General features: G+C 45.0%; 1 protein-coding gene across 1 annotated transcript in view; it reads left to right on the forward strand.

The window, feature by feature from the left end:
• Positions 1-16,041, forward strand: part of cnn3a (calponin 3, acidic a) — a 66,215-nt gene that overhangs the window by 42,206 nt on the left and 7,968 nt on the right. Inside the window, exons 2-4 of the mRNA XM_085983283.1 lie at positions 4,429-4,550; positions 9,522-9,588; positions 10,902-11,039. Of these exons, the coding sequence (XP_085839409.1) occupies positions 4,429-4,550; positions 9,522-9,588; positions 10,902-11,039 (327 nt within the window). The remainder of the gene's footprint in view (positions 1-4,428; positions 4,551-9,521; positions 9,589-10,901; positions 11,040-16,041) is intronic.

The raw sequence follows: 16,041 nt of genomic DNA on the forward strand, positions 1-16,041 counted from the left end.
AGAGCAATAAAGAGAGAGCACTTCAAGCTTCCTACACGTGAGGAAATCATGTCACAGTTTGCAAATGCAAAGTATTTCAGCAAGTTAGATGCATCATCAGGATTTTGGCAGATGAAATTGGACGAGGCAAGTTCAAGACTGTGCACGTTCAACAGTCCATTTGGCAGATACAGATTCCTAAGGTTACCGTTTGGCATTGCCTCAGCTCCTGAAGTGTATCACAAAACTATTCATATGATCTATGAGCACCTGAAGGGAGTTGATACATCAATGGATGACACCATAGTATGGGGAACCACGAGAACTGAGCATGACGAGAGACTGAAAAAAGTGCTGGAAGCAACAAGGAAAACAAACCTGAAGCTGAATAGAGAGAAATGCCAGCTCGGGGCGACAGAACTGACATTCGTGGGAGATATCCTTAGCGGTGAGGGCATCAGACCAGATCCCAGAAAGGTGTCCGCCATTGAGAATATGCCAAAGCCACAATGCAAAAAGGACGTGCAGAGGTTTAATGGAATGATCAACTACATGGGTAAATTCATATCCATCCTCTCAGAAAAGATGGCGCCACTGAGAAGACTAACTGAAAAGAACATAGAATGGGAATGGAATCATGAGCATGAGAAGTCATGGAGCGATCTAAAGAAACTGCTCACAGAGGAACCAGTTCTGAGGTTTTATGACCTAGCGAGACCCATCAAGATATCATCAGATACATCACAGAGTGGGCTCGGTGCCGTTCTTCTGCAAAAATATGACTACTGGCAACCTATTGCATATGCATCGCGCTTGATGACAGACGCGGAGACGCGATATGCTCAAATAGAAAAGGAGCTGCTCAGCATCACATACGCCTGTGAAAGATTTCACCAGTTTGTGGCAGGACAAGCAATCAGTGTAGAGACTGACCATAAGCCCTTGATTGCATTGTTCCAAAAGCCACTAAATAGCTGTCCGCTTAGAATACAAAGAATGATGATCAGGCTGCAACGCTATACACTGAATGTTGCGTACACACCGGGTAAGCTGATGTATACAGCAGACACGTTGTCCAGAGCTGTTGACCCAAGTGAGCCCGCAAACACCACAATGGATGAAAAAGTGAACGCCTACGTGGACATGATCACAAGTGCACTGCCCATAGCAGATGCAAAAATGGAGCTCATAAAGACTGAGACAAACAAAGATGAAACAATGAGACGACTGAGGAAAAGCATCTTGGATGGATGGCCCAACATGAAGCAAGACTGCTCACCTGACATGGCAGAGTACTGGAACTGCAGGGCGGAACTATCTGGTCGAAGACATCATCTACAAAGGAAGTAAAATAGTTATCCCAAAGAGTCTGAGAAAAGAGATGCTAAAAGGATCCATGGAGGACATCTGGGAATCAAAGTGTAAGAAAAGAGTACGAGAGGTGATGTACTGGCCACGAATCAACCAAGATGTGACAAATGAGGTGTCAAACTGCACAATATGCCTGAAATATCGAGCAAGCAATCCGGTAGAACCACTAAAGCCACACCCAGCGCCAGACAGACCTTACCAGAAGGTAGGCGCTGACCTATTCGTACGTCAAGGGAAGGACTATCTTGTAGTCACAGACTATTACTCCCTGTATCCAGAGGTTTGTAGACTGTACACCACCACTGCAGATGCTGTGATAACATGTATGAAAGCCATATTCTCCAGACATGGCGTGGCAAGCGAGGTCTTCACAGACAACGGACCCCAGTTTTACAATGCAAGTTTCCGACACTTTGCCAAAGAGTAGGACTTTGTCCACACAACGTCAAGTCCTCACTATCCACAGTCCAATGGACTAGTGGAAAAAGCGGTCCAGACAGTGAAAAGACTGATGTACAAGGCAAAAGACAGTGGAACTGACTTCTACCAAAGCATGCTTGTATACCGCACAATGCCGCTCGGGTGTGGTATGTCACCAGCCCAACTCCTTATGGGACATCGGCTAAGGTCAAACCTACCCATCCCGGAGAACCTCCTGAAAACAAAAGAGGGGGAGAAAGTGAGGAAGTTCAAAGAACAACAGAAAGAAAAGCAAAAGTACTACTATGACAGAGGAACACAAAACCTACCTGAACTCCACACTGGTGACCAAGTAAGGTTCAAAGACAAAACAAACATATGGACTCAGAAGGGAACTGTCCTGAGTGAAGTTCAACCAAGATCATACACCATTCAGACAGATGAGGGTGCTGTTCTGCGAAGAAATCGTCGAGATCTTCTCATGGGACCAGCCACAGCAAGTCAAAAGTCTGATACTGTTGAACAACTTGATCACACAGCAGGTCAAAAGACTGATACTGTTGAACAACCTGATCACACAGCTGAGAAACCATCATTGAGGCAACAACTCAGATTCAAGGACAATCAATCAGAAAATCCTCAAGACACGTGAAGCCTCCTGAGAGACTCATTGAGCAAATTTAAGGACTATTGTTATAGAAGGAAGTAATGTTATCTTATTCTCTCCAAGTTCTAGGTATTTACATATTTCATGTGAACACACAAAACAAGGTTAAAAAACCTTGATCATGATAATGATAATGTAAGTTCATTAAGTGTTAGTTAAAATGCAGAGTAATACAAAGAAAACATGTTGTTAGATAAAAGTAAAATACTTTTGTTTTAAGAAAGGGAGATGTAATGATATCAGCAAATAGTGATGGTATTTGCCTGTTTGATTATTTATGCCTTACCAGCATATTTGCCTGATTGATTATTTATGCCTGACCAGCAGGCATGTGAGAGACAAGCAGTTTAGTTTTAGTTTTGTTTTAGATGGATCTGAAAGATGGTGTCTCCTGAAATGCTGTTAACTGACTTGTAATACTTTAGATAAAAAGTCATTCTCTTTCATGAATGTGTCGTCATTGAACCCACATACAAATCAATACACCAAACCCAGGACTTCTGATACTTTTCTAACACGAGTCGGTTTTGTGTACCGAGATTAACTCGTAAATTTCCCTGAACTACCTTGCCCACTAGCATTTATGGCTGTCTGTTTTAGGACGCTGCACCCATTTTGTTGCAGCTTTCTCACTGTCCTCCTCTTGTGTTTTCTCACTTACCATCTCTTGTATTCTTTCAAGTTTTTGGAAATAAGCTGACAGGCGGATAGGACGTGATGGAGGTCATGTGAAGGACACAGATTGGCAACAGGATCAGACTTTTGATAGAGTTGTGACACAAACAAAGAATTGAAAAAGGCCAGCAAAATGGTTTCTCTCTCCACAGATGCTGCCTGACCTGAGTATTTCCATCATTTTCTGTTTATATTTCAGCAAAAAGGTTGTTGGAGTTAAATGTCTAAAACTGGCTCTGGGTAAAATTGCTTCTCCGGGTTCTGTAAGCAACAAACACAAAGCTTCTGAAAAGGACCAGTCAAACTCTGAATCACTTGTCATTACTTTTACTTTTACTATTTTTTACTTGTAATTTTTCCACTCCTTTCTTCCCCCCCCCCCCCCCCTTTCCTTTTGTTTCTCTCTCCCACCTGGCAGCTATCTCTTGCCCTGCCAGTACACTTCACACCTAATCTCAGCCTATTACCATCTCGTCTGGCTTCGAATACCTTTTATTGTCTCTTCTACTTCTTTTGTCTCTTTCACTTCTTTTGTCCGATCGCAGCCCTGCCTTCGATCTATTTTCTTTTCTTTCCAGTTTTGAAGAAGGGTTCGACCCGAAACGTCAACTCAAATTTCTCTCCACGGATGTTGCCTGACCTGCTGAGTTTTTCCAGCATTTTCTGTTATTTCACTTGTCATTAATGATGGTTTCAGGGAGAGCTGTTAGTGAGGTCGGGGTCCAGGCATTTTTTTTTTTGCGAATTGTGGACAAATAAGATTGTCAAAGTAAGAGTCAGTCATGCAAAAATGAGCTTGGTGGAATATATTCCACAAACTTGCTCCTCATATATTTCTTAACAAACCTGAAGCATTAACTAATTGGCCTCAAAGGAAGTGAGCAACTGTGCCATTCGTTACGTCAATTAATTGCCAAGATTCCTCCTACAAGATCTAATCTTGCCTGCAGGGTTTTGGATTCTTCTTGGAGAGCATTCGTTCTCAAAGCTAGACCAAGTATTTCATATGAAAAGGTTTTACAAAAGAAAACCTGCCAGAAGTTTCCAATGGGCTATATTTTATGAGGAAAGATCCATCATTTTATGTTTTCAACTTGTGCAAGTTGGTCATGACATTCTTTTTCCATGAGTAAAGGAATACCAATGATAAACATGATGCAATTCTCTATAGAAAACCAGATTCGGTCTGGAGTGCTGCACAAATCTCAAATTTCAGGGCACAGGATGACGGAATCATCATCTCGATACCTAGAAGATGTAGACTCAATTACGTGGTAACATATGTATATCACATTTTGTTTTTTTCTTCCTCCTAGATTCTTCAGAAATATGACCCTCAGAAAGAGGAGGAGTTGCGCATCTGGATTGAAGAAGTTGCAGGAATGCGCTTGGGCGAGAACTTCCAGATCAGCCTTAAGGATGGTGTCACTCTTTGCACGTAAGTAACTGCCTAAGCCCTGTTCCCACTGGTGCACATTATGCTGCTGCTATATTGCATTTCAGGGATTGGGACTGTGTTGCAGTTTCTCTTGTGCTAGCCTTCAAAGTGCTTAATATTTCTAGTTCTGACCTCATCTCGACTTTAGCAAGACTGCCTCCAACAGAGAGTCTTATTTTCTTGGGCTGGCTTAAATAGAAAGAAAGAAAGACTTGCATTTATATAGCGCCTTTTGCGACCTCAGGATGTCCCAAAGCACTTTACAGCTGATGAAGTACTTTATTTTTTGAAGTGTAGCCGCTCTTGCATTGTAGAAAATGCGACAGCCAATTTGTGCACAGCAAGCTCCCACAAACAGATAATCAGTTTTAGGTGTTGGTTGAGGGCTAATTCAAGAAAGGGGGGAGAGAGAAAACGGGGAACTACAGGCCAGTTAGCCTGACATTAGTCGTTGGGGAAAATGCTGGAATCCATTATTAAGGAAGTGGTAACCGGGTACTTAGAAAATCATATTATGATTAGGCAGAGTCAACATCGTTTTCTGAAAGGGAAATAGGACTAAAAATTGAGTAGCGCCCCGGAAAAATTAGCACCCCCGTGCAGGAAATTGAGTGGTTGCGCCCCAAGAGGGAAGCGGGGCGCTACTGGAAGCACCCCACATTCCTCTTGGGGCGCTGCGAGTTAATATTGTGGTGCTACGTACTGCAGCGCCACACGCTGCGGCACGTCGCGCTGCGGTATTGCAGGCCTTCCTCCCCTTCTTAAAGGGGAGGGGCCTTGTGCAGCGCGACCTGGGGCCCAGCTGGGAGTGCAGGCAAAAGAGCCTGGCACCCAAGAGAAGTGCCGGGCTCTTGGAGCGCAGCCGGCACTCCGCGGGGGTGGAGTTCAGGAGGCCGGGGACGGGAGCGCAGGCAGGTGCTGGCAGGCGGTCAGCAACAAAAATGGCCGCCCCGCACCTCGCCTTTAAATTGCGCCTCCCCGGCTGCAGGTACGCCACCCTGACCCTGTCGGACATGGCGTCCGGTGGTAAATCAGGGGGCGCTCCCGAAGATCGCAACCGGGGCGTGAGCGGGCCGCTGCGCACACCAATGACGTCATCGGGTTAGCGCCACCACTAACCGTGGGCAGTGCCGCGCCCAGGCGCTAGTTGGTTTGCGCCCCACTTAGCGCCCTCTTAAGGCGCTAACAGGTGGCGCTAACAGGTGGCGTAACCAACTGAATTTTTCCCCCATAGTGTTTAAAAAATTTATTAGAGATTTTTGAGGATGTAACTATCAAGGTAGATAAAGGGGAACCAGTGGATATAGTATTTTTGGATTTCCAAAAGGCATTCGATAATGTGTCACATAAAAGGTTGCTACGCAAGATAAGGGCTCATGGGGCTGGGGTAATATATTAGCATGGATAGAGGATTGGTTAACAGACAAAACAGAGAGTTGGGATAAACGGGTCATTTTCAGGTTGGCAGGCTGCAACTAGTGGGGCGCCGCGAGGATCAGTGCTGGGGCCACCGCTATTTACAATCTATATTAATGAGTTAGATGAAGGGACTGAGTGCATTGTATGCAAGTTTGTTGACTATTCAAAGCTAGGTGGGAAAGTAAGCAGTGAACACAAAGAGCTTGCAAAGGGATATAGACAGGTTAAATGAGTGGGCAATAAGGTGACAGATTTACTATAATATGAGGTTATTAGCTTTGGTAGGAAGAATAGAAAAACAGGATATTTTTTAAATGGTGAGAAACTATTAAATTTAGGTGTCCTCGTACAGAAAACACAAAGTTACCATGCAGGTACAGCTAGCAATTAGGAAAGCAAATGGCAGGCTGGCCTTTATTGCAAGGGGGTTGGATTACAAGAGTAAGGGCTTTGGTGAGCCCACACCTGGAGTACTGTACACAGTTTTGGTCTTGTTAGCTAAGGAAGAACATATTAGCCTTGGAGGCGGTGCAACAAAGGTTCATTCGATTGATTCCTGGGATGAGAGGGTTGTCCTGTGAGGAGAGATTGAGTAGATTGAGCCTATACTCCTCTAGAGTTTAGAAGAATGAGAGGTGATCTCATTGAAACACAAGATTTTGAGGGGGATTGACAGGGTAGATGCTGAGAGGTTGAATTCCCCTGGCTGGAGAGTCTAGAACTAGGGGGCATAGTCTCCGGACAAGAGGTCGGCCATTTAAGACTGAGATGAGGAGGAAATTCTTCACTCGGCGGGTTGTGATTCTTTGGAATTCTCTACTCAAAGAGCTGTGGATGCTGAGTCGTTGAGTATATTCAAGGCTGAGATAGATAGATTTTTGGACTGTAGAGGAATCAAAGGATATGGGGATCGGGCAGGAAAGTGGAGTTGAGGTCGAAGATCAGCCATGATCTTATTGAATGGTGGAGCAGACTCGAGGGGCTGTATGGCCTACTCCTGTTCCTAATTCTTATGTTCTTATGATAAATGTTGCCAGGATACCGGGAGAACTCCCCTGCTCTTCTTCGAATAGTGCCATGGGATCTTATACATCGACCTGAGAGGGAAGACAGGGCCTCAATTTTAATGTCTCATCCAAGAGACAGCACCTTCAACAGTACAGCATTTTTTCAGTACTGCGCTGGAGTGACAGCTGACATTATGTGCTCAAGTCTCGAGTGGGGCTTGAATCCACATCCAGAGACTCGAGGCGGGGGTGCTAGCACCAAGCCAGGATGACCCCGAATAAAATGCATGTATGCTAGTTTGTCCAGTTGGCTTCCAATTAAGCCACGTCAAACAGAGGACAGGTTGGGTGTAACTTGTATGTGGAGAATGAATGGCATTCAAACTATCAGGAAGACTGTACTTCAAGCAGGTAATCTTAGCATTCTTAAAAATAAAAAGGAAACACTGCAAATGCTGAAAATCTGAAATAAGAACAGACCAGGCAGCATCTGTTTTTTATAAACTTGCTAAAATTCCTGTTTATCTCACAGCCAATTAAATTCTGATGAAGGATACACACCTGAAACATTACAACCAGTCTTTCTGTTTACCGATGCTGAGTGACATACTATGGTGTAGCGTTCTCTATTGACGCATTCTTCATTGACGCACAGTACAATGAAGTAGGGTCAAGATAGATTGGAGAAGCAACTCTAAATGTGAATTCGTAGCTCAGCTCTGAATAACCGTGCTGCGTGGAAGCACAGAAGTTGCTCTCAGAAGGTGCCCAGGGACCATGCCCAGAGAAATACACACACATTGATTTTTAGGGTTATGGGTTTCCAACGTGGAGATTGTTACTATGGGGGAAGGGAGAAGCCAGCAATTGGCAAAAAGACAACTTTCTAAATCTTTTGTGCATTGACGAGGTGGCATCTCTTAATAGAAAATTATTTAAATGAAACTCTTTCCCACAGAAACAGTTCTGATCTACTTAAGACATCGATCCTAACTGGCTTAAATTTCACTCCTCTAAACTTGGGGTGGTTCCACGAAGCCCTCTTCTGGTTTCCCTTGGCCCTGCATCCGATTTGAACTTCAACCGGCATGTCATCTAGACGGTCACCATCTCCCCTCCTGCAGTATCGCCGGCTGTGGCGACGTGACACAGGAGGATTTACACGAGGCTTTTTATGGCATGCCTTTGTCAGTCCATCCTGTTGAGCCTTTTGACTTGTGCAGTAAAACCTACTTTTATCACCCGGAATGTGGTGTTTCCTTTTTATTTGGGCATACTTTGAGAAAGGCAAAGTGCCTTCTGCACTGGGTCTGGGCATCTGGCCATGTTGTTTAAATTGGTTTCGAGCTGCTCACAGAACCGCTTCGTCGGGAGTTCAGATGGAAAACTTTAAATTTTTCAACTTTTTTTCCAACAAGGATTTTATGGGGATAATGCCCTCGGCTGCTGTCTCGAATGGCTTTTTGCCAGCTGATTACTGTAACAGTTTTATTGTCTGCACAGTTGGCTTGGGCTCTGTCCGATGTGCCCAAGGAAGCCATATCAGCATCCAAATCTATTGATGAACTTTATTCAATTCCCTTGATCAAAGCTGTATGTATCTGGAGTTTTTTTTTCTGTTGGCATATAAAAATTCAAAATGATATTTTAATGTGACAGAATAAGCACCTACTTCAAGGGCATCGTGACTGATCGCATAATGGAGGGGTTGGGGCAGTTGCAGCCATATGTTTCTTGGTGGGGTTTTCATTCTACAATTCGTCTTTCTTTTCCACCCCCCAACCCCCCCCAGGTATTTACTTGTTAAACCTACCTAAGTGCAAACGGACCAGTTGCACAAGCAGGAGGTAGTGCCTCTGAATGATGAGTCCTGGACCCTGCTCCAAGCTCTACAGCTTTGAAGTGTTGAGCTCCCTCCGAGTTGGATAATTTTCAACTCCCTGACATTCTTATTGAAAAGTCGCCAGACAGCTGCAACCACAGGTTTGGGAAGGCAGCTCGATTTAATCGGCCTGTTTCAGTATCCTGTTTGGTTTTTGATGCCACCCAGTCGGTTTTGTAAAAGATGGTTACTTAGTTGCTAAAGTTGGGTGACCATTCAATTCTTTTGTAGCCCTACACTGGCAATGTTTAAACCATGGTGTGGAGATGCCATGATTCTCTGACTATATAAGCGGTGTCTTTATGCATTTCTCCACTTCACCTGAAGAAGGAGCAGCGCTCCGAAAGCTTGTGATTTCAAATAAAGCTGTTGGACTATAACCTGGTGTTGTGTGACTTCTTACAAATGTTTAAACCGATCAATGCTTTTGCTATAAAGTTCCTGGCTAGCAGTATAGTTTACTGTCCTGCAAGAAAGTATTTTGGATTGTAGTATGTGAATGAAGGAATATCATCAATTGACATTAATGTAACAAACTCCAGATCATCGAGTCCAGAATGGCTTTGTGGGCCTTTATTTAATGTAAGATTTTTGACTTCAGTGCAGAATTGATTTAATTGCATATCGGAAGCCGTACTAAATCCTTCTTGATCAATTTTTCAGGCTCATGAACAAACTACAACCCAATTCCATCAGGAAAATTAATGAATCCAAATTAAACTGGCATCAGGTAAGAAATTTAATTGTTTTCTTTAAACTGTTCTTAACCAGTCCAGCCCTGACTAATGTTGGGGTTTGATTCTACAGGTGCTTTCTGTGCCTTGCCTGTTCTTCATCTGTAAAGCTGAGCAATGTGTCAATGATTTGGGCTCTTCTGAGCTGCCCAATGCTGACCTTGGCACATATTCTCGCTCGCTGCTGTCTCATGATCGGATTGGCTGCGATCCTCGCCATGGTCGATACTTGTGATGAGCTGCCAGCTGGGAGGGGTACTGGAAGGCGCCCAGTGAGCCGTACCTCAGTTGAGTGTTGAGCTCTATTAGTTGGTTCATTTTCAACTCCTTTGCCTGACATTCTTACTGAAAAGTTGCCAGACAGCCGCTGGGCTAATGTCAACCACCGGCTCGGGGAAGCGGTTCGGTTTAATTGGCTTGGTTCAGTGTCCTGTTTGGTTCTGGATGCCAGTCCAGAGCTGTAAGTTTGTAAAAAGATGGTTACTAATTTCTAAAGTTGGTAGACCATTCTTTTTATAATTCATTCATGGGGGTGTGGGCGTCACTGGCAAGACTAGCATTTATTGCCCATCCCTAAATGCCCTTGAGAAGGTGCTAGTGAGCTGCCGTCTTGACAGAGTGGCTTGCTAGGCCACTAACAGAGGGCAGTTAAGACTCAACCACATTCCTGTGGGTCTGGAGTCACAGATGGGCCAGACCGGGTAAGGACGGGGGATTTCCTTCCCTAAAGGACATTAGTGAACCAGGTGGGTTTTTACGACAATCCGGTAGTTACATGGTCACCATTACTGACGCTAGCATTTTTTATTCCAGATTTATTTAACTGAATTTAAATTCCCCAGCTGCCATGGTGGAGTTTGAGCTCTTGTCTCCGGATCATTAGTCCAGGCCTCTGGATTACTAGTCCAGTAACATTGCCACTATGCTACCATAGTAGTCCTACTTGGGCAAAACCTAAACTGACAATTGCTTTTCTACAAAGTTTGTGGTTAGCAATATAGTTTACTGTCCTGCAAGAAAGTATTTTGGGATTGTAGCGAGTGAACCGAGCAATACCATCACTTGATGTTCTCGCATGATTGGATTGGCTGTGGTGCCCTCCATGGTTAGAGAACCTCCTGATCCATGTGAAGAACCACCAGCTGGGCGAGGTAATGGAGGTGCCCAGTGAACCAAACCCCACCAACAGTCCGTGCATTCAGAAGGGTGGGGATGGAAGAAAAATTGGCGCATTAATAAACTGTAGATAATTCAAAAGTGGGCTATATATACTGTACATTATTTAACTGCTTGGTTTATTTTTCTTTAGCTGGAGAATATTGGTAACTTTATTAAAGCCATTCAGTGTTATGGGATGAAGCCACATGACATTTTTGAAGCAAATGACCTATTTGAGAATGGGAACCTGACTCAAGTACAGACAACACTTTTGGCACTTGCAAGTCTGGTAAGTGTGATTGTGGAGGGAGTCTAATCTAGGAAGTTTTTAATGGATGCTCTTCATGCAGCCCAGATCCCACTAATGCTTTTGTACTTGGGCATTTTTACTTTGGAGTCTAACTACTAAGGTACTAAGCGTTGTTTGCCTGTTTGACTTGGTGATGGCTCTCTCGCCTCGGAGTCAGAAGGTTGTGGGTTCAAGCCCCACTCCAGGACCTCAGCATATAATCTAGGCCAATGCTTCAGTGCAGTACTGAAGGAGTTCTGCCATGTCAAAGGTGCTGTCTGTTGGATGAGATATTAAATAGAGTTCCTGTCTGCCTGTTCAGCTGGATGTAAAAGCTCCCATGGGACTATTCAAAGAGGAGTGGGGGGGGGGTCCCGCTCTTCTGGCCAATGTTTATCCCTCACCCAATATTACTGAAACAGAGTTTCTGGTCTTTTAGTGGGATTTTGCTGTGCACAAATTGGCTGCTGCTTTTACTTAAGTGACTACAGGAAACTTTGTGCTATCCGGCACCGACGGGACCGAGCTGTTGCCGTCCCATCAAAACTGCTGGACAAACCAGCGCTAATGTTGAAACATACGGAGATTTTGAGCTCCGTATCTGGCAACAAACTCTGCAACAGCTTTTAAACAGTCGGCCATACCTTGCAAGCGTCTCTGTAGCATAGCAACAGCTTCAGCGAGACCTTGCAGAGCCTGACTGGTGGAAAAAAAAAGCAACGAAAAGAAAAAAAAACCTAACTAAACGGCTCCTGATTTTTGCCGGTGGCTCGAGCATTCCGGACAGTTAACCTCCGGATAAACCAAAGTTTCCTGTATACTTCAAAAAATAATTAATTGGCTGTGAAGTGCTTTTGGGATGTCACGTGGGGCACTACATGAATGCAGGTCTTGTCTTGTCTGTCTAGTTCTGCCCATGACACAGTGTAGGAAGTGCTAGCACCAAGGTGATTAAAAGACCATGCACCCTGTCACATTTGTATGAGTGCACTGCATGTTTGGGACTGATGTTTTGAAAAATATGTATATTTTTGCTGCCTCAGTAGTTTAAAGTGGCCCTCCTGCAGATTGGACCAGAAGGACATACACTGATGGTGGCATCGCAGGCTTCTTGTCACAGCCATTGTATGCTAACTGTTTCAGTGGTATAACTGCTATACTAATCACTTTCTTTCTCCGACTTGGTTCCCAACTGAACATGGGTTTTCAAAGTTATAACAACAACGCCTTCTGACTCCACCCCTCCCCACTTAAAAACAGGAAATACAGGAAACTCTTTTTTATCCGGCATCGACGGGACCGGCGTGGTGCCGGTTGATCAAAAAGTCCGGATTACAGAGAGGTATACTTACCAAGGTACGAGAGCCCCGCACATGGCCAGAGGTGCAGGAGCCCCGTACACGGCCAGAGGTGCAGGAACCCCGGTTACACGGCACTTGTGCAGGAGTCCCGGTTACACGGCCACAGATCCAGGAGTCCCGGTTACACGGCCACAGATCCAGGAGTCCCGGTTACACGGCCACAGATCCAGGAGTCCCGGTTACACGGCCACAGATCCAGGAGTCCCGGTTACACGGCCACAGATCCAGGAGTCCCGGTTACACGGCCACAGATCCAGGAGTCCCGGTTACACGGCCACAGATCCAGGAGTCCCGGTTACACGGCCACAGATCCAGGAGTCCCGGTTACACGGCCACAGATCCAGGAGTCCCGGTTGCACGGCCACAGGTGCAGGAACCCCGGTTACACGGCCACTAATATATAGCAAAACTTACCTGAACCTACTCCTGAATTTTGCCGGTTAAGAGAGATTTCCGGATATTTAGGTGTCGGTTAAAAGAGAGTTTCCTGTACTGTGAAAGTGTGTTCTTGTATCTGTGGGCAGTAATCCTTTCTTTGGCTCTTTAGCACACTTGAAACTCCTGTTATGCAGCATTAACTTAAAAATGTGCTCCAGCGCAACTGTGAATGCTGTTGACCTATAAAATTTGGCCCAGTATGCTAGGGTTTAAAAAAAGTTAAATCTGAATGGAAATTGTATCTGTTGCTAAAGTACTGGAACTTCCACCATCACAAATCAATCACCGCCATGGTCTAGATGAATCTGAATTATTTGGAATGCTCATTCCTTACACAGGGATGAGTATTCACTGTGGTCCATCTGTTTCTTTGTGCTGCTGCTGATTTCTCTCTTCCTCTGCTCACTTGTCTGAGTCATATTTTCTGACTAAATGATTTTTTTTCTACCCTACCATTGGCCCTCGGAACATTGCGGTCGCAAAAATCAAAATTTTCTTAATCTTGAGATGGATCAATATCTCTTCTGGATGCTTGCCAAGTTCCTCTACTCCTCTTACTACTTCCCGCGCACCCCCCCAATTTCAGTCTTGCCCCTCTAATTGGCCGTTATTTTGCTCAGCATCTATTTGTTTTTTACTTTCCGAGCCCATTCTTTATATTGCGGTATTTTAAAGAAGCAGGTCTCTATCTGTTTGGAATCCTTTAAGCAGTTTTGATGCTCAATTTTGGCTTTGATTATGTAGGGGGGGGGGGAAAAAATCTTGCCAGTGCTGAAACAATTAACGTTTATAAAGTTACAAATAAAATGAATACAAAAGGATTAGCTAGCATTGGATCAGGTGTAGATGGGCAGTATCTGCTCCGCGATGCTTTATACTGTATTTAAAAAAAAATATTACCTGTGGATGTATAATCTGTTGCAATCAGTCAACGGCAAGCCACTCTCGTGAGGCCAAAACTTGCTCAGTTGCTTAAAAGATTTATGAACCAAGACTGGCTGAAAAACATCTTGTTTCAAAAATGCTTCAAGAAGCAGAGTTACTCAGACTGGTGGAAAGTGGTGTTCCACAGGAATCGGTGCTGCTGTTGGCAATTTACATAGAAACATAGAAGATAGGAGCAGGAGTAGGCCATTCGGGCCTGTTCCGCCATTTACTGAGATCATGGCTGATCATCCAAATTCAGTATCCTGTCCCTGCTTTCTCCCCATACCCCTTGATCCCTTTAGCCTTCTTGAATATATTTAATGAATTAGCCGCAACTGCCTTCTGTGGTAGAGAATTCCACAGGTTCACCACTCTCTGGGTGAAGAAATTCCTCCTCATCTCAGTCCTAAATGGCTTACCCCTTATCCTTAGACTGCATAAACAATTTGGACTCTGGAATTGGAAGTACAATTTCAAAATTTGCGGATGACACCAAATTGGGAGGTATAGTCAATACCAAGGAAGACGGTGACAAATTGCAAGAAGACATTAATAAACTTGCAGAATGGGCATGTAAATGGCAAATGAATTTCAATATAGATAAGTGCAAGGTGGTTCATTTTGGTAGGAAGAATAAGGAGGCCACATACTCCTTGGAATACAAGAGTCTCAATGTGGTAGAGGGCAAAGGGATCTAGGGGTACACATTCACAAATCATTAAAAGTGACAACGCAAGTTAACAAGACCATAAAAAATGCAAACAAAGCACTGGGGGTTCATTTCAAGAGGAATAGGATTGAAAAGCAGGGAAGTTATGTTAAACTTGTATAGAACCTTGGTTAGACCACATTTGGCTTACAAAAAGGATATAGAAGCACTGGAGAAGGATCAAAAAAGATTCACAAGGTTGATACCAGAACTGAGAGGTTATAACCATCAGGAAAGACTGAACAGGCTGGGGCTCTTCAGAAAAGAGAAGGCTGAGGGGTGACCTAATGGAGGGATTTAAGATTATGAAAGGGTTTGATAGGGTAGACATAGAGATGTTTCCACTTGTGGCAGGGGTCCAAAACTAGAGTTTATAAATATAAGGTAGTCACTAATAAATCCAATAAAAAAAAATTCAGGAGAAGCTTCTTTACCCAAGAGTGGTTAGAATGTGGAACTTACTACCACAACGAGTAGTTGAGGCAAATAGCATAGCTGCCCTTAAGGGGAAGCTAGATAAGCACATGAAGGAGAAAGGAATAGAAGGTTGTGTAGATGGGTGGGAGGAGGCTCATGTGGCGCATAAACACCGGCACAAACCATTTGGGCCGAATGGCCTGTTTCTGCGCTGTAAATTCTATGTAAGATGAGGGAGGCAGCTAAACAGGAAAGAGCAAGGGGGAGAAATTTGGTGGGCTGCGCCACCAATTAGCGCCTAAAGAGGGCACTCAGTGGCTTTAGTGCCACTGGCCACGCCTCCCGCGAAATTTAGCTGGGGCGATAATGGCACCGTTAGCCTGCCACCGATGACATCATCGGTGTGCGCAGCGCCCCGCTACTGCCCCGATCGTGATATTTGGCAGCGACTGCCTCTAGCGCCGCTCGCTAATCGCGCCCGGTTCACGGGGCCTACCTGTGGCGGCAGTGGCGCAAATTAAGGTGGAGGTGCGGGGCAGCTGTTTTTTTTCGGCGGCCGCCTGCCAGCACCTCCGTCCCCGGCCTCCTGTTCTCCCCCCCCGTGGCATTGCCGGCTGTTTTCCGAGAGCCCGGCACTTCTCGGTGCCGGGCTCTTTTGCCGGCACTCGCGATCGCTCATCGCGCTGGTGCAGGCCCCTCCCCCTTAAAAATGGGAGGAAGGCCTGCAGTACCGCAGTGCGCCGTGCCGCAGCGTGTGGCGCTGCGGCACGTTGCGCTGCGATATTCAGTTTCAGCGCCCTAAGAGGGACGCGGAGCGCCTCGAGCCTCGCCCGTGTCCCTCTTGGGGCGCTCAAGCTGAATTTCCGGCGATCGCTGCTGCTCCGATCGCAGCGCAAAATCTGGCGCCCAGGCGAGCTTAGCGCCCCGTTTGCGGCTCCACCCAATTTTTCCCCCCCAAGTGTTTTAAGTAAATTCATGTCTCCTGTCATCTGAAAGCTTGAAATTCTTGCTGCCTTAATATAAATGAAAAAGTTGGAATTAATTATTTTGTATCTATGTTGACATTTTCCAGGAAAATTAGCAAAGGTAACAATTTGGTCCCTTAGTGCTGAAAATCAAAGAGGGGATGTGGTAAGGCAGTAGAGAGCAC

Source organism: Somniosus microcephalus, chromosome 3 (assembly GCF_052327205.1).
Source record: "Somniosus microcephalus isolate GS21.2 chromosome 3, FLI_Smic_1.0, whole genome shotgun sequence".
Classification (NCBI taxonomy): domain Eukaryota; kingdom Metazoa; phylum Chordata; class Chondrichthyes; order Squaliformes; family Somniosidae; genus Somniosus; species Somniosus microcephalus.